Raw genomic sequence first — 21,693 nt, forward strand, 5'->3', positions numbered from 1 at the left:
TCAAGCATAGGGACATTAACCCTGTGTGACTGTGGTAATTTCAAATATATGAGGTCATTTCTTCTACAGGATAGGTTCTTTAGAGAAACTATTTGCCTATATTTATGGCTGCTTTTGAATTTTACTTTATTGATCAATAGTGCCACTTTTGGTTACCTAGTAGGATACAAAGTCTTTGATTACCCAATAGGATATGGAACAGGCTGGCCTAGGTGCCAGCAAGACTGTTCATTTGACCCTTAAAAAGGTGAAAACCCTTCAATATGGCTTAAGAAACTGAGTAGTTTCCATTTGTTCCTTTTGCTTTTCTTTCAATGTCCAGGCCCAGTCAGGAGAGCAAAGTAGACAGAATCTTTTGTCTTTTATTCTGCTCCTTCCTACAGAGGGTAGAAGCATTGTTTACAGCTTCCATTGCAACACTCCAATTGCTTAAAGACAGGTTCCCTGGGACCTAAAATTTTGAAGATCCATGCTCTGAAGGTCAGCCTGCCCAGGAATTCCTCTACATTTACACAGACCCTCTGGCCAAAGCGGTATATTTATATATATATTTTTCCATATAGAAAAAATACGGGCAGAAGTTGATTAGTTTTAAGTTTTTTGTGGCTGAAGCTCTATAAGAACCTTTTAAAGGGATAAAGGAATTAGTGACTACTAACATAGCCACTACTTCAGCGCCTGAAACACAAAATCACTGTTGCGTGGGAACATGGCTATTAGGCCAGATTTAAACTCATCTCTGTCTAGAGCATTTCATGTCTGTGTGTTGCTTATGTTGTCTGCAAAGTGTCTTGTCTCTTTTAAGCACTGCAAATAAAGCAATACTGAAAAGTTGATGAGATGCACCTTAGGGGAAGGGGTTTTGTGTTTCAAGAAGAGAAAGAAAAGACTTCCTCCTGCCTTTTGAATAAGATTCAGCTTTTAAATCTTAATTATGACTTTATCAGGGCAGGCTATGATAACATACATTTCCCAGTTGCTGGCCCTTTGCCTTCTACAGCCATCTGAAAAGCTTTAGTTTGAACTGCAGCATCTGCTTGACAAGTACCAGGTTCCTCCTGGCAGCGGAAAGATGACCACTTTGTATCTGCCCCTGCCCCAGATTCCTGTGGCCCCAACGATCCCTCCAATCCTCATTCCCCTGCAACTGTGTTAAAAATCCATTATTGTGGATAAAGTAGCAATTACACTGTAAGCATATTTATTTGCTCTTTTTGTCTGGTTTTTCTTTTCATTATGTATAATCAGAATTCAGCATTAGTTTCTCACATCTTCTACAAGTGTCTCCAAGTGTTTAAACTAGAGGTGAAATATTAAGGAAAACAGATTTAAGGGAAACATATACAATTGTTTTTTAAGCACTGTTCTTGACCATTTATTTATTGAAAGGAGATGCTGCTGCGGTTCTTGATTTAGCAGCAACCATTTTTTTGTTTACATAGAGTTATGGTTTTATTTGTTGTTTTGCTCTATACTGGAAACATAAATAAAGTTTTCTACATTATTTTCAGTCAAGGGTTGTGGTAGTTTCTTTGTGTTTGTAGTGATACAACATTCTTTCTGGGGTGTCTCTTCACCATGGAGAAAAGTGTTTTTGGTTCTTTTCAGCATGAATGATGTTAGGGGCTAATATGCTGAGAAGCAGCCACCGGGTATAAAGAAGGTTGTACATGAGATCCAAAAACAACAGGTACCAGATACTTCTTTCTCAGGTTCATAAAAGTAATCCTCCACCACTGAACTCCATCCTCTAAAATAAGAAAGTAAAATAGGTGAGTGGGAATGAGCAATGAAATAACTTCCTGAATCAAGTACTTAATATAATGCTTTAATCACAAGTTATTTTATCCTTAAAAAATAACTTCCGATCCTAACTGGTGTCGCTCAGTGGGTTAGGTGTCATCCCGCAAACCAAAAGGTAACAATCGGGGCACCTGCCTGGGCTGTGGACTAGGTTCCCCATTGGAGGTGTGTGAGAGGCAACCAATTGAAGTTTCTCTTTCTCCCTTCCTTCCCCTCTCTCTAAAAATGAATAAAATCTTTTAAAAAAGTAACTTCCAAACCCCTAATGGATCACATTTCTTAAGAAATGAGCTCTGCCCTGGCCCAGTGTGACTCCATTGGTTGGGCATTGTCTCGCAAAGTGAAAGGTCACCAGTTTGATTCCCAGTCAGGGAACATGTCTGGGTTGCAGGCTGGTCCCCAGTTGGGGCACATGTGAGAGGCAACTGGCTGATGTTTCTCTAGCATCAGTGTTTCTCTCCCTCTCTTTCTCCCTCCCTTTCCCTTTCTCTAAAAATAAATAAATAAAATCTTAAAAAAAAAAAAAAAAAGGAATGAGCTCTAATACCACCTCTAATCCACCATCAAATGGATCACCTATTTACTGTCCATTACAACTGGCCCCAAAGTTAACTTTTCTTTCGCCTTACCTCAGGCGGTTCAATGAAGGCCAGCCAATCTGATGCATGTGTAGGCAACAGTCCCATGGACTGGCACTTATAAACAGCCAATGCCAAACCCATGAGGTTCCCAATGAGATACACCAAACCCTGAAGGAACTTCTGACTTGAACTTTCCAGCATCTTGAAAGCTGTTGGGGAAACAAAGTGTCAAAACCAGAGTAACATTTTTTAAAATTATGAATTAGGCCACATATTAAAATAATATAAATAATACAGGCACACAGCAAATAGGACAATTAAAAGAACAAAAAGCCATGATAAACACTTTTCCCCTCGCTGTTACCATCACCACCCTGAACACCCTCCCCCTGCTACTAGCCAAGAGCCATGCCAAAGATTTTCAATATCAGTTTTGCCTAAGAATTTGCTTCTAATTCTTGAGACTTCGGGAAGTGTTATTATTTCAAAAATACTTACTGGCTGAAATGGCCATAAGTGCCTGAATGGGTCGCCAAGCCATCATACACACCATCATGGTAGGAAAGATGGAGATAGTATTGCCTGCCATGTACATGATGAAGAGGTTCATGGGAATCTGTTTGAGGGGGCCCAAGGCAATGTCCCAGCAGCGCTAAAACAAAGACACAATTTTAACCTCTGATCACTACCCTCATTCCCACATTTATTGTATAAAGTCAAATGAACACAATCTCAATTTGTGCTTCTGAGCTGAAACCTCCATTCTACTCCCTCGGGCCTCAATGTCACCACAGGAAGCCTGCTCCCCTACTACTTGTGGAGAAAGGGGAACCCTTTTGCACTGTTGGCAGGAATGCATATTGGTGCTCCCACTGTGTAAAACAGTATGGAGATGCCTCAAGAAATTAAAAAATGGAACTGCCTTATGACCTAACAATTCTACTGGAAATTTACCCAAAGAAACCCCAAATACTAATTCGAAAGAACATAAGCACCCCTAGATTTATTGCAGTGTTATTTACAATCACCTAGATATGGAAGCAGCCCAAGTGCCCATCAGTAGATGAGTGGATGAAACAACTATGGGGACATTTACACAATGGAATATTACTTGGCCATAAAAACAAGAAAATTTTACCTTTTGGGACAGGACCCGGAGAACATTATGCTAAGTGAAATAAGCCAGTCAGAGAAAGACAAGTACCATATCATTTCACGTATATGTGGACTCTAATGAACAAACGTAACTAACAAGCAAAACAGAGACTCACAGACAGAAAGCAGGTTGGCAGCTAAGCGGGGTGGAGTTGGGGGTGGAGGGATAGAGCAAAAAAGAAAAAGAAATAATGGACACGAACAACAGTGTGGTGACTGTGGGGGGTTGGGTTGCGGGGAAACAGAAGAGGATATAAGGAGAATAAATGGTAATGGAAAAAAATACAATAAAAAAATAAAAGATAAGGCATCCTCACTCTGTTACATTTTTACCTTTAGGTTTTTCAGATGGCATTTCCCCCAGTTCTAGCTAAAGAAAGCTTTCCCTGCTTATATTTCTGGATCAATCCTTATAGTCTGGCTCTATCATTGTCCTATGTACAACTGAATAAACAGAGAAATCTACACAGAGATTAGCATACCTTAATAACTAATAGAAAAAAGAGACAAGAAATAGAAGATCTGAAAGACATTATTACAAACTTAACCAAAATCGACATATATAGAACACTGCACCCAACAGCTGCAGAATTCACATTCTTCTCAAACATACATGGGAAAACTGACCACTTGCTGAGCCATGAAGGATGTGTCAATAACTCTCAAAGAACTCAAATTATGTAAAGCATGTTGTTTGATTACCACTCAACCTAGAAATCAGTAACAAAAAGTAATCAAAAATCCCTTATGAGTGGGAATTAACAAATGTACTCTAAATAATTCACAAATCAAACGAATTATAATGGAAAATATAAATATTTTTAACTGATCAAAATACATATTAACACTTGTGTGGACACATCTACAACTCTGAGAAATTTATAACCTCAAATACATATTAGAAGACTAAAAATAAAGTAAGCATCAATTTCAGTAAGTTGGTAAAAAGAAGAGATTAAATCCAAGGATAGGAAAAGGATACAAAAATGAGAGCAGTAATTGTCTTTAAATAAAAAAAGCCAAAGGGTTTTTTTTTTCTTTTTAAGAGTAATAACATCAAAACTGGTGAGCCTGATGAAGAAAAAAAGAATGGAAGATAAAAATTCAACATCAGGAATGAAAAAAGGGACATATCTATAAGTTTTGAAGATATTAGTGGTTATATTATGTATTTTAGGAAATGGTTCAATTACTAGAAAAATACAATTTACCTAAATGGCATAAGAAATTGGAAATATAAATAGTCCTATAACTGTTTTAAGAAACTGAATCTGTAATTAAGCACAGATGGTTTTCCTTGGCAAATCCTAAACATTTAAGGAAAAAATTAAGCCAGTCTTACACAAACTCAGGGAATAAAAATGAACATTCTGCAACTCAACAACTCATTATATGGGGCCTCATAAATACCAAAACCTGACAAGGACCTTATGAGAAAAGTTTACAGATCACTATCAGACATGAACCTAAAAGCAAATATCCTAAACAAAATATTAACAAAGCAAATCTAGCTATATTAAAAAAATAAATATACCACTATCCACTTGGATTTACATTAAAATAAGTGGCCATATTTGTATATAGTTCTCTAATGTGTTATCTACATAGATCATTTGTCTGGAAGTTTAAATATCAAGTCATCCATCCAACAAACTGTTCTAAAGGAAGCATTTTATGATAATCGACCTTTAAAATCAGGCCATTTTAATAATACTTTTACTATTGTGTTATGTTACAATTTGATATCAAGATGAAAAATGATACTTATCAAGAAAATTGATAACTGTCATTTTCATGTGAAAGTCACTTGAATTTCATGAAACAAAGATCATTTAATATTGAACAATAATAGTAAAGCTGAGAGGAAAAAAAGTGCAGGCACTGTTCTAGGTACTTGGGAGACAAAACCCTGCTCTCATGGAGCTTACAAGAATGAACAGACAGTAAAATAAGTAAACTATATCATGTATATGAACGACATGGGAAATATAGTGGGAAAACAGGATAGGGAGTGCCATGAGGGTAGGCTTCATTAAGAAAGTAACACTTCAGATGAGAGAGCAAATCATAAAGGTGACTGGGGGAAGAATATTCAGTAAGACAGAGCAAATACAAAAAGCCTGAGATGGGAGTTTGCCTGGCATATTTAAGGACTAGCAAGGAGGCCAATGTGATTAGACTGCAGTGAACAAAGGGTAAAGTAGTAGGAGATGAAGTCAAACATGTTACAAGGGGCTTTGAGCAATGCAGAATTATGTAGAGCATTATAAAGACTGGCTTTTACACTAAGTGAAATGAGCTACAGAAGCGTTTTGAGTAGGAATGATCTGACTCATGTTTTAAAAGGATCATACTGGCACCCTGTATAGTTGGCTCAGTTGGTTGGAACATCATCCCATACACCGAGGGGTGGAGGGTTCAATTCCCGGTCAGGGCACATGCTTAAGTAGCAGGTTCTGTCCCTGGTCAGGGTGCATACAAGACACAACCAATTGGTGTTTCTCTTTCACATCGATGTGTCTCTCTGTTTCTCCCTTCTTTCCCCTCTCTCTTAAAATCAATAAGCATGTCCTCAGGTGAGAATTAAAAAAAAAAAAAGAATAAGGATCACACTGGCTGCTGTGCTGGGAACAGACTACAGGGGACAAGGTAAAAGGATTTTGAGAACAGTTAGAAGTCTACTGTAGAGAAGGACACAAGGAATCTTTTGGAGAGGAAGAAAATGTTCTCTTTTCAAGATGGTAGTGGCTTCATGGTGGAGCGCTACTATTAAAGCTCATCAGATTGTACTTTTAAAAAAATCAACGGACTTCCGGCCAAGATGGAGGTGTAGACAGACACGCTGCATCTCCCTCTACAACTAAGAAGGAATACAACTACCTCAAAACTAGAGACAACCAGAAGTTCCAGAATATCAAGTTGCATGGAAGTCCAACAAACAAAGACATAAAGAAGAAATACTCATCCAGACAGGTAGGAAGGGTGGAGCAAGGGCAGAGAGGACAGTGAGGTGGTGGCAGCAGTGGAAGCGGCAGGCCAGTGGAACATCTGGGGAGCACTCCCAGCACTAGACCAGACGGTGCAGCTCATGGTCCCAAGGCCGGGGAAAATAAGGCCTCATTGTTTCTGACTGCATAAACCAGTGGGGGCTGGGGTGGAGGAAAAAACTGCCAGTTTCTCAGCAGAGTCCACTTGTTTAAAGGGCCCCCACTGTCCTAGAACGTCCACAGACCCACCCACTCTGGGAACAACGGCCAGGGCAGCAGCTAGAGGGGCACTGGTCCCATACAGAGTTGGAAGAAGTGCCTGGAAAACGGGTAAGTGCTGGGCAAGAGGCATTGTTCCCTCTCAGACCCCTCCCCACACACACAGCACCACAACGCGGTGAAACAGGTCGCCCTGTACTGATGAATACCTAAGGCTCTGCGCCTTGCAACGTAACAGGAACAACAGCTCTACCTAAGACACAGAGGCAAACAAACACAGGAACCTGTCAAGAGGAGGAGACAGAGAAATATGACCCAAAAGGGGAAATGGATCAAGGTTCCAGTGGGAGAAATAAGTGACGAGGAGATAGCCAACCTAACAGATGAAGAGTTCAAAACACTGGAGATAAAGTTGCTCACAGGCTTGACAGATATGCTTGAGTATGGCAAATGCATAAGGGAAGAAGTGAAGGCTATGCTAAGTGAAACGAAGGAAAATCCACACAAAACCAATGGTGAAAGGAAGGAAACCAGGGTTTAAATCAATGATTTGGAAGATAAGGGAGAAGAAAAACAGTCAACCAGTACAGAACTAGGGAAAAATAATTGGAAAAAATGAAGAGAGGCTTAGGAATCTCTGGGACAACTTTAAACGTGCCAACATTTGAATCACAGCGGTGCCAGAGGGAGAAGAGGAAGAGCAAGAAACTGAAAACTTACGTGAAAAAATAATGGAGGGAAACTTCCCAAATTCTGCAAAGGAAATAGACATACAAGTCCAAGAAGCACAGAGTCCCAAACAAGCTAGACCCAGGGAGGACCACACCAAGACACATCATAATTAAAGTGCCAAAGGTTCAAGATAAAGAAAATCTTAAAAGCAGCAAGAGAAAAGCAGAGAGTTCCCTACAAAGGGGTGCCTATAAGACTGTCAGCTGATTTCTCAAAAGAAACTGCAGGCAAAAAGGGACGGGCAAGAAGTATTCAAGGTGATGAAAAACAAGGACCTACAACCAAGATTACTCTATCCAGCAAAGTTATCATTTAGAATGGAAGGGCAGATGAAGTACTTCCCAGACAAGGGGAAAGCTAAAAGAGTTCTTCATCACCAAGCCATTATTATATGAAATGTTAAAGGGACTTATTTAAGAAAAAGGTCAAAATTATGAACATTAAAATGACAACAAACTCACAACTATCAACAACTGAATTTAAAAAGTAAAAACAAAATCCAACTAAGCAAACCAGAACAGGAACAGAATCACAGGTATGGGGATCATTTGGAGGGTTATCAGCTGGGAGGGGGAAGGGAAGAAATGGGGAAATGGTGCAGGGATTAAGAAGCATAATCGGTTGGTACAAAATAGACAGGGGGAAGTTAAGAATAATATAGGAAAGAGTGAAGCCAAAGAACTTATATGCATGACCCATGAACATTAACTAAGGGGGGTGGGATTGTTGGAGGGAAGGGGGGTACTGGGCAGAGGGGAGATAAGGGACAAAAATTGGGACTACTGTAACAACATAATCAATAAAATATACTTTAAAAATAAAAGGTTTCAAGGGTAAAAATAAAAAAAATCAACGGAGGGCATTTTGCCTCCCTGAGGATAACTGGCAACGCTGGAGCCATCTTTATGTCAACTGGGAAGGGCACTGGTGGCATCTAATAGGTAGAGGCCAGGGATGCTGCTAAACATTCTACAGTGCACAGGACAGCCCCCACAACAAAGAATTAATTATTCAGCCCACAAATATCAATAGTGCTGAGGTTGAGAAACCATAATTTAAATGAATGCAGTTTATTGCACATAAACTATAACTCAAAATAATTTTCTTTTAGTCTATTGTAAACATCTGGGTGAAGGATGGTAGTGGCTTAGACCAGAATGATAAGTGACGGTAAAAAGAAGTAGCAAGGTTTTGAATCTATTTTGAAGGAAAAGCCAGCAGAATATCCTGACAGCCTAGTTGTGTCATGTTAGGAAATTACAGTAGAAAAGGATGATTTCAACTGGAAGGCATTGCCATTAATAGATAATTTTCAATCTACTTCCTTATGCCTTATGTTCCAAAGGTCTTTCCTTTTTCCAATTATCAAGCACTTTTGAAGCTGGTATGTAAGCTACTGTAACACTAATCTCAAGCAGTTGAGCTACCAAATATCCAGGCATCTCCAGAAAGATATTCATATGCTGTCCGGGGGAGAAGAACGGGTGTGTAGGTCAGGATTAGCCCAGAGACTGCGGTGACATCTATACCTCTGTACCTTCTCCACCAGGATCCGGTCTGTCTCTTGCACGCTGGTATCAGGCACTTGCTTATCCAAGTAACCGACGGGATACAGCGAGTCTCCCTGGCCACCGCCCCGGTCACTTCGGCCCCTAGAGAACCAAACCAAGAAACTAAGGCTGCAGACTCGCACACTTCATATCCCACATTTCCTGTTCTATTCAAGGGAGTAAAGATCTTCAGTTGTACCTCTACTCTGATTAAATCAAGTCCTCCTGTGGGTTCGTCAGGCCCCTGTCTATTGGGAAGACTGCAATAAGCATCCTCTGGGCACAAAAACCTTCACGGCAGAGAAGCCGCTAGCTCCCCACGAGTCGTCTTTGCGCAACCCAGCCTACCAGGATCCATGGCTCTGGGGGAAAGGGCCCTCACCTGCTGCCTCCTCCAGGCCCGCTCAGCTCAATGGCCCACTTGAAGCGTCGGCCTCGGTTGGCCACCAGGCTTCCCTGAGCCGTCATGGTAAACGATGCCTACCAAATCAGCTAACGTCCTTACTCTAAGGCGCAACGGAGCCTCAGAACCACGGGAGTACGCGACTCCTAGATGGCAGTCTGCAAGTCCACTTCCGGCGCGTGAGTATTACACTACTTCCGGAAATTGGCGTGGGGCGGAGCAGAGAAGGACAGGAAGAGGGCGCCGAGATATGGAAGATGGCCTGCGAGAAAAGCTCAGAGAACTTCAGTCATCCTAAAACGACTCTCGCGCGTTCCCTGCTTTCTCGAGGGGCCTGCTCTGTGTCTCCTGACCTCTGAGGTGCGCTCGGCGGGGCAGAGGAGCGGTCCGCGCTGACTTTGTATTAGGAGTTGATACCAGGAAAAGCTTTTGGAGTTCCTACGCTCTCCTGAGAATGACAAGATTCAAATGTCGCTTTAAATCCTGGTTTCACCACGGATTGTGTGAGCTGGAGTTATTTAGACGCTTCCGAGTATTGAATGTCCACTGTGTGCCAGGAGCTGTGTGTTTTATTATTTCTCACAGTAACCCTGCGAGGTAAATAGTTGTATCACAGTTCTGCACAAAAGCTGGGAGGCAGAGTGGGCATGGAAAAGCTCGTGGGCCCGAGAGTCAGATGGCCTTCTTTTGCATCCTGGCTTCATTACTTAATTGTGTGACCTTAGGCAAGTTAAATTGTTTATGTTTCAAACCTCTTCATATGTAAAATGTGGATAATCTACCTACTTCAGAGGTTTATAATTAGGATACGTGGTGTGCTTGGCACATATGTATGATGTTTTTTCATGTCATCAACTAAACTACAACATTATTCATATTGATTGGGTTTTGCATTCAGTGATACACCTATTGGATATTTAAGTTGTTTTCTGTCTTATTTTTTCTTATTTCCTTAAATTACTAGAACTGTAATTGCTAGATCAGAGTATGTACATTTAAAGGAATTTTCTTTTTAAATGCCTGCTAGCAAAATTGCATCAATTTACATTTCACTAGATCTAAAATTATAAAAACAATTTAATTGCCAGTTTGAAAATGGTACCATGTTATTTTTAAATTTGAATTACTTTGACTCCACATTATTCAAAACAGCTTAGGTGAAGGGCAAGGGGGAGGAGTGCTGTGACAGTGGTTGGGAGGTTAGGGTTGCAAAGAGCCTCTTTGGCCAACTGAAGTGTTCAGACCCTCAAAGATGATGGGGATATGGAGACGCTGAAGATTACCACCCCTACTTTGTTTTCTGATTTTAGAAATATTGGGTTGGCCAAAAAGTCCGTTTAGTTTTTTTCCATGAAATAGAAGACACATTTTTTATTTTCACCAATAAGTTTATTGACTTGGATATTTTGAGTATGTCAACTATCTCCTGCTGTTGGCTTCTAGTGGGTAGAGGCCAGGGGTGCTGCTAAACATCTTCCAATGCAAAACACAGCCCCACAGCAAAGAATTATTTGGCCAAAATGTCAATAGTACCAAGAAACTTCACAAACCACTTTTGACACGTTCGATCAGTCACAGCACCTCTATACACTGCACAAATCTTTTGTTGCATTTCAGTTGCATTTTTACCTTTCTTGAAATAGTAAAGCATATTACACCAAAAATGTTGTGTATCTTTTTCCATCTTCGTTATTATAATGGTCATCACAGAAGAACTAAACGAACTTCTTGGCCAACCCAATACTATGTGTTCATAGAGTACCACATGAACAAGGCAGTAATGAAAAAATCTTTTCATCTTACAATCAGTCCTTTAATGTATGTCTATCTGATCATAGGAAGACTCAGCCTGTAGATTGCTTTTCTTCTTTTACTTTCCTGCCTTGATTCCATAGTCTCTAATGAACCTTTGAGATTCATCTAAAGTTTCACATAGGTCTTGGCTCTATTAGGCATTCCTTTGTCACACTATTTTCTGCAGAATAGCACCTACAGCCTTGAATTGTTTGTTGACATCTTCTGAGCACTTATCTCTACCACCACACACACCCTACCCTAAGTTCCTTGAGGGTAGAAGCTATATGTTAATTATTTTTTATTCTACAGGCTATTGCCTTGCACATATAAGTACTGAATAAATGTTTAGTGTGAGTAAATTAATTGAAAGTATAAGTACATTATGTAAAATAAAAAATTAGAAGGGAGGGAATACATAAAAATATATATATTTTGGTAATGATTTTCATGCAGTTTTGTCTGATTTTCAAGCTATTTGAACACTTTAAAACATTGTCAGTCGCTTGAACATATATTCCTTTCCTTTTTTAAAATTGATTTTTAGAGACAGAAGGGAAAGGAGAGAGAGAGATATTGATTTGTTCTACTTATTTATGCATTCATTCGTTGATTCTTGTATGTGTCCTGACCAGGGATCGAACCCACAACCTTGGCATATTGGAATGACACTAACCAGCTGAGCATGTGGCTAGGGCTATATTCTTTCCTTTTTAAAGTACTTACCTACTTCTTAAAAGAAAACAAAAAGTAACCATCCCTGAATCAAATTTGCTTTGACCTTAATAGAGTACTCCAGGTCTTTTATTCCTTTATCCTGGGAGTGCTCATAGTGTTTTGCTAAAATGTATTCCAGAGAACATGAAGGTACTGTGGCGGAGCTGAGGAAGGGTTCCAAGGTCAAATATTACATGTTATATTCTACACATACACCCCAGAGATTCTCAGTGCTATTAGTATAATATTAAAATCACAAGAAATGGTTCAATAGAATCTCCTTTAATTTTTTTTCCCAATTACCTAAATAAGAACCCTCCCCTCTTCTTTCCTTATCACATCTGTTGATGTCCAGGAGAATCAAGGTTCCATAGAACACTTGCTGTATGCTAAAATTCAGAAAAAAAATGAAGGCACTCTACAAAACCCTGCTTGTTTTTTTTAAAATCATGAGAATACCATTAGAAATAATCCATTATGGAAATGGAGTTTTAACTTGGAATTAAACCTTTGAGGATTCCAGTTTTTGTACAAATTTTGTTTTGCAAGAAAAATGAAGGGAAACCTAGATTCTAATCCTGACTCTGAATGAAATACCTGATGCACTTTGAGTTTGGAACTCTCTTGGTCTTAATTTCTTCTTCTTTATAGTGAGAGACTTATACTAGATGACTTCTAAGGCTACCTCCTAGTTCTCTAATGTATTTCTTCATACATTTTGCACATTATTTCATATACGTTCATAGAAAAAAAGACTCAGAAAAAACATATAAAGGAGTAATGAGATTTCAGATCACTTTAAAAAATATATTTTGTTTATTTTTTTTAGAGAGAGAGGAAACGAGAGAGAAGCATTGATTGGTTGCCTGCTGTACACACCCTGACTGGGGATCGAACTCGCAATCCAGGAATGTGCCCCAACTGGGAATTGAAACTGGCCCTTCGGTCCATGGGATGACACTCCAACCAACTGAGCCACACCAATCAGGGCTCAGGTTGCTATTTAAAACTGTACTTTCCCATGCTTTTCCTAGTTCTCTGCAGTGTGCAGGTACCAATTTTAAATATTTTATTTTTTTATCCTCACCCAAGGACATGCCCACTGATTCTAGATAGAGGGGAAGGGGGAGAGAGAGAGAGAAATAGCTTTTATATATATGTTTTAAGTTTTATATCTATTCCATTTAACAATGTCTGTAATAATTCTTTTTGGCTATTCTCACTGGATAGTGTGCTCTAAAAGCTTTTAAGCCTTTTGACAGCTTCAGTAAAATAGGCTTCCATTGAAAATCCTGGTTATTTTTGTTATTTAACTACACTATTATTATTGCCTTCTGAAAAAGGATCATCTTACACTATTTTATTCATGATGCAATTTATTCCATGTCAGTAATGGGATCTTAACAAGAGGAAATTTGTTATCCTTTTTGTCTGCGTGTTCAGATCTCCAGTGAAATAAAAATTTTTTAAAGATCATACCTTGCTAGTTATTGTTGGGTTTCTGAATCATTTCTATGTGGATTACAATTTTTTTCTTTTCAATTTGGTTCATGGCTCTGCAGTATCATGTCACCCTATCAACAGTGACATGGACTACAAAGGTGCTGGGAGATGTTGTTTAGTAATACGACCATTCCTCTTTAGCAATTAACTTTTTTTTCATTTCAGGAGGACTGTTGTGCAATTCACGTTTTAACAAGTTCCCATTATAGCACTTCCCGCCAGCACTTGCTTAGGAAGCTGGGAGCATTGCCATTCCCACAGATCCCATTAAAGAATAAGAATGAACCATAGCATGAGTCACAATGATATGTTACTGATGGCCTAACATGTTTCTTCAAGCTTGGTTACTCTGGATTCATTCTAGTAATTAATTTCAGCTATCTTGGAAGAGATCTAAGCTGTCTCTATATCAAGTATCTAAATAACCAATCCAGGTATTTGTGGCATTTTTTCCTGTGTGCTAATTTTTAAAAGCTCGATTGGTTCAGATATAAAGCATTGTTTTACAGCTGGGTTTTTTGGGTTTTTTGTTTTGTTTTTTGGAAGGAGGATTTATAAGGACTTAATATTTGTGTCCTCCCAAAATTCACATGCTGAAGCCCTAACTGCCAATGTATTAATGTTTGGAGATGGAGCCCTTGGGAGGTACTTCAGGTCCCATGAGGTCATGAAGGTGGGGCTTTCACAATAGGATTTGTGTTCTTATATTATTGTCTAACCACTATTCTGTACACCTGTAACTGATACATAATATTGAATATAAACTTTAATTGAAAGATAAAATTTTAAAGTCACTACAAAAAAAAAGAAGAGATACAAGAGCTTGCTGTCTCACTAAGCCAGCGAGGACACACAATGAGAAGGTGGCTGTCTCCAAGCCAGGAAGACAGCTGTCACCAGGGGCCGAATAAGCCAGAGCCTTGATCTTGGACTTCCCAGCCTCCAGAACTGTAAGAGAATAAATTTCTGTTTTTATAAGCCACCAAGTCTATGGTGTTTTGTTATGGCAGCCTGAGCAGACTAATGCAAGGATGAAGTTGGATTCATAAGAATTGAAGGAGAATATTAAGTACTTGAAAGACAAAGTCATATCTTACAACATATACATAAATGCAGGGTTGTTTAATTTGTAGGAGCTTATTTTGTAAATGGACACAACTAAACACTGTCCACCGACTTGTTTTATTCACTTAGTCTATCTTAGGTGTCTTCCATTCCTGTCACTCAGATCTACTTCATTCTTTTTAAAGGCTACGGAATATATATGGCATGGGTGTATGATAATTTAGTTAACTAGTCCACAATTGATGGATATTTAGGTTGTTCCATTTGCCACTACTATAAAAAATTACTGTGAACATCCCCTGGGTAGCTTGTCAACACAGCTCTGTAGGAGAGTCAAACAATTAGGATTTACTACAGAGGTTATACAGTTACAATGCTGATAGGTTCAAGTAGGCCCTTCAAAATAGGCTAATTTATATTTTTAAGGGTTTGTGGCATAAATTATTTCTTGTATTAAGTTGAATAGTGTCTCCCAAAAATTCATATCCACCTAGAGCCATGTGACCTTATTTAGAAATAGGGTTTTTGCAGATGTAATCAGTTAACATGATGTGGATGATGATGGGTCCTAAATCCAATGACTGGTATCCTTATTAGAAGAGGAAAGATAATATGCACAAAGAAGTCCATGTGACAATGGAGGGAGGCAGAGGCAGCAGGGATGCTATAAACTGATGATTGCCAGAACCACCAGAAGCTAGGAAGAGGCAAGGAAGGATTCTCCCTAGAACCTGCAGAGAGAGAGAGCATAGCCCTCCCAACACCTTGATTTTGGTCTTCTAGCCTGCAGAAGTAAGAGAGAATGTATTTGTTGTTTTAAGCCACCCAGTATCTAGTACTTTGTTACAGCATCCCTAGTAAAATAGTACACGTTTCTAAAAAAGACTCCATGTGAATGAATTTTAAGCTAACCAAGGATAGCTGAAGTGGAAAATAATAAAAGCTGCCAAATCAAATCCCAAACTTTCAAATATTTGTAAGAAAAGTTTAATTTCCTAATTGCTATGATAGATTCATTTAATAAAGTGATTTTTAGTTTAATTACAAAAGGACATTTATTGTATAAAATGGAAAATACAATAAAATACAAATAAAGAAAATAACAAATCGTGTTATGCCCCCCCACAAAATTTTTCCAGACACTTTGATTTCAATACTTCCAGGTGATTGTGATTTATATTTAGACTTATTCAGCATACTGTTTTATGACACACTATTTCATGAAGATCCATATATATATCGTCGTCGGCAGCCGTCCGTCTCGAGAGACAATGGTGTAGCTTCTTAAGAGTCTATCTGCACCGCCGAGAATGGTTGTGCAGTCCGACTCGGGAGTGACACGGTATCTGTCTCCTCCCGTGTTGAATCGACATCTTGCGATGACGCTGGAGTGTCCTCTCCAGTGAAGCTGAAGCTACAGAGCCTGGGCAGGGTGATATGGAGGGTCTGCTGTTGCCCATGCAGCAGACCCCCCCTCTCTTCGCAGCTGAAGGGTCCAAGGGAAAGACGGAGTCAATACAGCTTGGCTTCAGGTGCATATATATATATATATATATATATATTTTTTTTTTTTTTTTTTTTTTAAGGCAAAGGGCCCTGGCTGGTGTGTCTCAGTTAAGTGCTGGCCTGCGAACCAAAAGGCTGCTGGTTCGATTCCCAGTCAGGGCACATGCCTGGGTTGTGGGCCAGGTCCCCAGTTTGGAGCATACAACCACACATTGATATTTCTCTACCTCTCCCGCCCTTCCCCTCTCTCTAAAAGTAAATAAATAGAATCTTTTAACTAATAAATAAAGGCAAAGACAAAAGTATGGCTAAATTTTTATTTCAGGTGTTTTGATTTTTTTTCTCTTTAAGCTCTGCCAGATGTCCGGGCTCTGTTGCTTTTCTACAGCTCTGACTGTGATCATGAGGCTCCACCCCTGTGCAACTTCCACCCTCCTCCCCACCCAGCCTCAGCTGGAGCCACCGCCCTTTCCCCAAGACCCAGCTAGTTCTGCTACTCTTTTTAGATGAGTAATTGTTTAGAATATGTGTGTACTAGATAAATCTTTCTTTTAGATACTCACAGTTAATGTTAGTATTTTAAAGGGTCTGGGAGTGCTATAGAAAAGAGATATTTGTTGATCCAGCAGTTACCAAACTTCTGTGGCCAAGGAAGTCTTTCTTTTTCCTTTTGCTCTTTCTTTTTTTTCCAACCTGCCAACACCTTGTACAACTGATGTTCTGAAGAACGCAGCTAATTTTGGGTAAGAACTCAAGCCAATTTAGGTTCTAGGTTCAGACTCAATTTTGTTATCGCAAAAGTGGTTTTGCCTCAAGGTGGATCTAGTTGGTAATGTTCCTACTGCTCCCATCTCTTGAGGCTGTGTACCTCTAAATCCTCTTCCCAAGGACATTATCCTGCTTTTAATCATTATTGACCTGCCCGTTTCATTTCCTTCCTGTCTTTCTCCTGCCCTTAACTCCTCTTCACTAACTCTGTTTGTTATGAGGTCTCGGTAATATTGAACCCCCTAAGCAACTGCATGGTTAGACTTATTTTGGGTATGGCCGTACCTTTCAGATACCCTGCACTGACTTCCAGGCCATCAGTATCATAGTGAATCTGTCTCCCCAGCATTGCCCCTGCTTTGGGAGCTGGTCCTGAATTTTCCAGCTCAGGATAATTTTTTCTGAGGTAGCGGCAACCATATTGTGTTCTCTATGTTGCGGAAAAAACAGCACTGAATAGATAAAGTTAGGGATTGGGGATTTTTTCAGAGAGACAAAATCACTGTGCTAGGTACTTGTTGGTGCTTTACATAGGTTTTCTTATTTTCCAACAACCCCTGAAAGAAGAGCCCAAAGGCAGTGATCTAGGCTTCGGACAGAGATGAGCCTTGCGCCAAAGCCAGTGTTCTTTCCACTCTAACATGCTGCCTGTACCACCTTCCACTTGGTGAGTGTACCCTCATTGCAGGTAATCTACTTAGGGGAGGGGGGATGTTCTCTGGGGATTCAGATTTGAAGATCTATAAATACCAAATATTGCCAGCTATTAAGATATAACAGAGCTGCATCAGGAACAAATTGTTTTAATAGGAGGATCCCCTAACACCCAACAGTCCCCACCAACTTCTACCTTCCACTCCCCCAAAAAACCCCAAGCAAAACTGCTGCTTCTGTTGAAAAACATACAGTATATATATTGGCATGGAAATCTGTACATGGTATAGTATTTATGAAATGAGAATAAAACTAAGTTACATGACAACATGTACACTGTGAATCCATTATGTGTGTGTGTGTATGTGTGTGTGTATTTACAAATGTATAGAAAGATTCATCCACTTGTTAATAAGAATTATTGCTGGTACAATGTGAGGGACGGTTGGGAAGAGATTAATTACAAGGTAGTCTTTTTATTTACATATGTTTCTGTACTGATTTATTTTTGTTTTACAACCAGCATGTATTATTTTTTATAATTAAAATAATAAAGATATGTACATATTAGGTGGGAAAAAAACAACAACTGCTTCTGCCACCAAGGAGGGCATCAGTACTGTGGTGGTGTTTTAAAAAATCATGACTCTTGTAAACTAGCAGTGAGATTTAGTCATTGCCTTATCTGAAATGTTCCCTTCTGCTATTAATTACTTCCTTCCTCAGTTAGCGCAGGAAGGTGGGGAAGGGAAGAACAGAAAAAAGGGGATCAACTTCTCACCTTTACTGCCAAAATCAACTGCCTGGAACGTTCCAAAGGCTCTGATGCTGAGCAGTGGATGTAGTTGCTTACGGAATGGTTGAGCTATTGCTGTTGTTAGGTCTCCTGAAGCATTGCCCTTCTTTGGTCCTGGCCTCAGTCTGAGTTGAGGGTGACATACACCACAGTAAATGCTATGGCTCCCTAAACCTTTGGCCTCCACTGTAACACTTTCATCCCTAAGGTTCTTGCTATCAATCCTCCCTTCCTCCCACTAGCCATCCTGCATCCCAGTGAGAGATTAATCCTTCTAAATTCCTGATTTAACTCTGTCACTTCCCTGCTCAATGCCTATGCCATTTGTTTCATAAGTTTCAACTGCCATTTTTATTATGTGCACTTACACTGACTGGCATGGATTGACCTATATAATATATTTATTATTTTAAAAGGAGTTTACAAAATTATAAGTAGGATAGGATATTATTTCATTTCTGTTCTTAAGCATAGTCATTTGCATAGTAAAATACCTGAGAAAATATATTTCCAAATGGAAACAGTGTTTATTCATGAGTAACAGACTTTCAAGGGCTCCTAATGATTTTGTTTTCCTTCCCAAACACCTATACTTGATCATTTCAGATCTTTACAGCCTGTCTGATGACTACGTACCTTTTCCATCTTCACTCCTGCTAATCTCCAGAGCTCTTTCCATTCCAGTCAAATCAGGATAGACAGTGGTCCTAGAACTTGCTCTGCACTTTCCTCCACTGTTTAGAACACCGAGCCTGTTGAAATCCTGTCTAGCTTGTCAGACCTAGCTCAAACCTTCCTCCAAGATCCCTCCCCTTACTCTCCAAGAAATGTATGTGTGACTTTGCAAGAGAGTCCTTTTCTCATGTGGGTGTTTATGTTTAGGGTTACTCTATACACCATCCCTGAATGATGCCCCTACCCCTAAGAGACAGGGTGTGGGGCAGAAAGGCTAACTCAGCTGCTTTTCAGTCAGATGGAAGGAATGTTTCAGATAGTGAGAAGGAAGGAATGAGGGAGTGGCCCCAGGGCTAAGTTCCCTCAGAGACTGTCTACTGTGAGGTGTAGCAGTGAATCACCTTTCTGTGTAGAAAGACTGGTACAGGGATAATAAAACTATGTTTGGGCTGCACTTTTTTAGCCATCAAAAAATAAAAACCTTGCCCTGGCCAGGTGGTTCAGTTGTCTGGAGCATCATCCCATACACCAAGAGGTTGTGGGTGCGATTCCTGGTCAGGGCACAAACCTGCGTTGCGGGTTTGATCCCTGGTTGGGGTTGCATATGGGAGGCAGCCAACTGATATTTCTCTCACACTGATCTCTCTCTCTCTCTCTCTCTCAAATCAATTAATGCATCCTCAGGTGAGGATTAAAAGAAAAAATTGACTGAACTCTAAGGGGAAAAATTCAACTTTGTTGACTGAAGTGTCAATGAAGAAAGTTGGAAAGAAAGAAACTTGACCTGCATTTTCATCACAAAAAAATGGTATATATTTCAAAAGTAGGAATATAAAAAAGCCATTTTTAAATTTTTTGCCTTAAATTATTATGTTGATACTTGGCAGGCACCTGAGCTCTATGGGCCAGGGCAGCTCATCCACTGGAGAGGTGAACCTGCCTGAGACAGACACTCTGTCCTCAGAAGCTCTAGAAATGAGAACATCAAGATTCTCCTCCGGCCTTCAGACCACTTGAGGTCTTATTTTAGCAGAAATACTTCCATATTAACACAGCAGATTTCCTGAGTCTCAGGGCTCCCGTTATTTGTCTTACCTCATCAACCAGCATCCCTTGAGAGTAAGTCCTATCTTACCCTTTTTTCACCTTCTGTTGATGGCCCAGTCCAATGTCTTTTGTATAGTGGGTCATCAAGAAATTCCTGTTTATGATGATGGTGATGAAGAAATAACTTGAGAGAAAGTGACCTCACCCATGTGTGTTGGATTTTATTTTCTTCAAAACAGCACACCTACTTAGTGAAAGTCATGCTCAGGGAATGTTCTAAGTTGTACACACCTAGAACCCAGGGCTCCCGCTTTCTTTACTCACCCTGCTGGACTCTCTCAACATGACCACCTGTTAACAGGTGTGGCTCCACACATGGATATGTGCCTTCTTGCACTTGGTGTAATCTGAGAGTCTCTCATAGACATTGCTTATGCAAAGCATCTCCTAAAAATATTTCTCCCACAGACTACTAAAGTAGTGCCCGAAATTTTCACCATTACTTAATATTTCACAGTAAGTAAGAACCCTGTTACTAGGGAGGAAAAATACATTGTTATTTTTACCTAATGACATCTTAGCTCTAATTAATCTGCGAGGCCACCCATTGCTCTGAACTCCCACAGCATTTAGAATATACACATCTCATTGCACTCACCACAGTCTATTGGAATGATCCCTTTCCCTGTTTGCTCAAGCCACTGTGACCTACTGCAGGCTATCTCAAGTACTTAGTACAATGTCAGCATGGCATATAGTAGACCTTCAAAAATACTGTTGGACCAAACTTAACCAATTTGTTTCTTAGGCAAGCCCTGGAGAGTTCTGTAAAGAGTGCCTTAGAAAGGTGAATCAAAAGATCAAAGGATGTAGTGTTTTGCAGTGAGGAAAGTTTCCATCAGATGCACTACTTGATTGGCTTCTGCAAGGGGTGAGAGGCCCACCAAAGACAAAATTGCTCCTGTCACAATGTGGTTAACCTTGACCAGTGACTTAACTTTGAAAATGAGTAGACTCTGCCTCTGCTGCGATAAAGAGAATTACCCTCAGAAATTAAAAGCAGGGCACAGACAGACCCAAATTTAACTTCATACTTGAATGTATCCTATTCTAAAGAGACTGAGTCTGTTTTCTGGGGGTAGGGTATGCATCATACATATTTCTTGTGTTCTATAGGTCTGACACAGAGTCTGGTCATATTAGGAACTAAAAAAATAATAGCTAACAATTATATAGTGCGTACCATGTGCCAGATACATTCCTCTAAGCACTTTATATGTACTAACTCATTTAATCCTTACAATAACGACGCAGCTACTACTATTAAACCCATTTTACAGATGGGGAAACCAAAGCACACAAGAATTTATATGACTTAACCCATGTCACGTACTTCCACAGTCCATGTTTTTAAATACTTTGCCTTAGTGTACTTAAATGGGAGTGAATAAATCTCTTTCTGCGCCGTATTTTTATAGCAGATGTTTGAACCTCCTAGCGTAACACTTAAGGTAGGGTCCGCCCCACTAGATTGTCATTCTTTGACTTTTATCTCCCTCAATTCCTAGAGCAGTATTACCGCGTAGTAGCAAGATAGTGCGCATCCCTGCGGCCACCAGAGGGCACTGTGGCCACACGTCCTTTTCCCCCCTCCTTCCTGCGCGACTGGAGACGGGAGGAGCCAGCGTTGGGCGGAGCCTGCGAGACGCCCAAGAGGGAGCAATCCCGGCGGGCCGCG

General features: G+C 39.9%; 1 protein-coding gene and 1 long non-coding RNA gene across 3 annotated transcripts; one reads left to right on the forward strand and one right to left on the reverse strand.

Annotated features, from left to right (window-relative positions):
• Nucleotides 1-1,656: 1,656 nt before the first annotated feature.
• Nucleotides 1,657-9,608, reverse strand: EMC4 (ER membrane protein complex subunit 4). 2 transcript variants are annotated; one of them, XM_090270372.1, is made up of 5 exons: nt 9,410-9,608; nt 9,015-9,129; nt 2,883-3,036; nt 2,433-2,593; nt 1,657-1,750 (listed from the first exon to the last, which is right to left on the reverse strand). In XM_090270372.1, exons 1-5 carry the CDS (start codon nt 9,493-9,495, stop codon nt 1,715-1,717), a joined length of 552 nt encoding a protein of 183 aa, XP_090126498.1. In that variant the 5' UTR covers nt 9,496-9,608; the 3' UTR covers nt 1,657-1,714. The 2 variants fall into 2 exon arrangements, with proteins under 2 accessions (XP_090126498.1, XP_090126499.1); XM_090270373.1 differs by lacking the exon at nt 9,410-9,608 and having other exon boundaries at nt 9,007-9,058.
• Nucleotides 9,609-9,658: 50 nt separating this feature from the next.
• Nucleotides 9,659-13,419, forward strand: LOC150016210 (uncharacterized). Its single transcript, XR_016509781.1, has 2 exons — nt 9,659-10,027; nt 12,771-13,419. It is a non-coding gene; the product is annotated as an uncharacterized LOC150016210 (long non-coding RNA).
• The last annotated feature ends 8,274 nt before the right edge of the window (nt 13,420-21,693 follow it).

Source organism: Furipterus horrens, unplaced genomic scaffold, assembly GCF_987537825.1.
Source record: "Furipterus horrens unplaced genomic scaffold, mFurHor1.1.pri manual_scaffold_3, whole genome shotgun sequence".
Classification (NCBI taxonomy): domain Eukaryota; kingdom Metazoa; phylum Chordata; class Mammalia; order Chiroptera; family Furipteridae; genus Furipterus; species Furipterus horrens.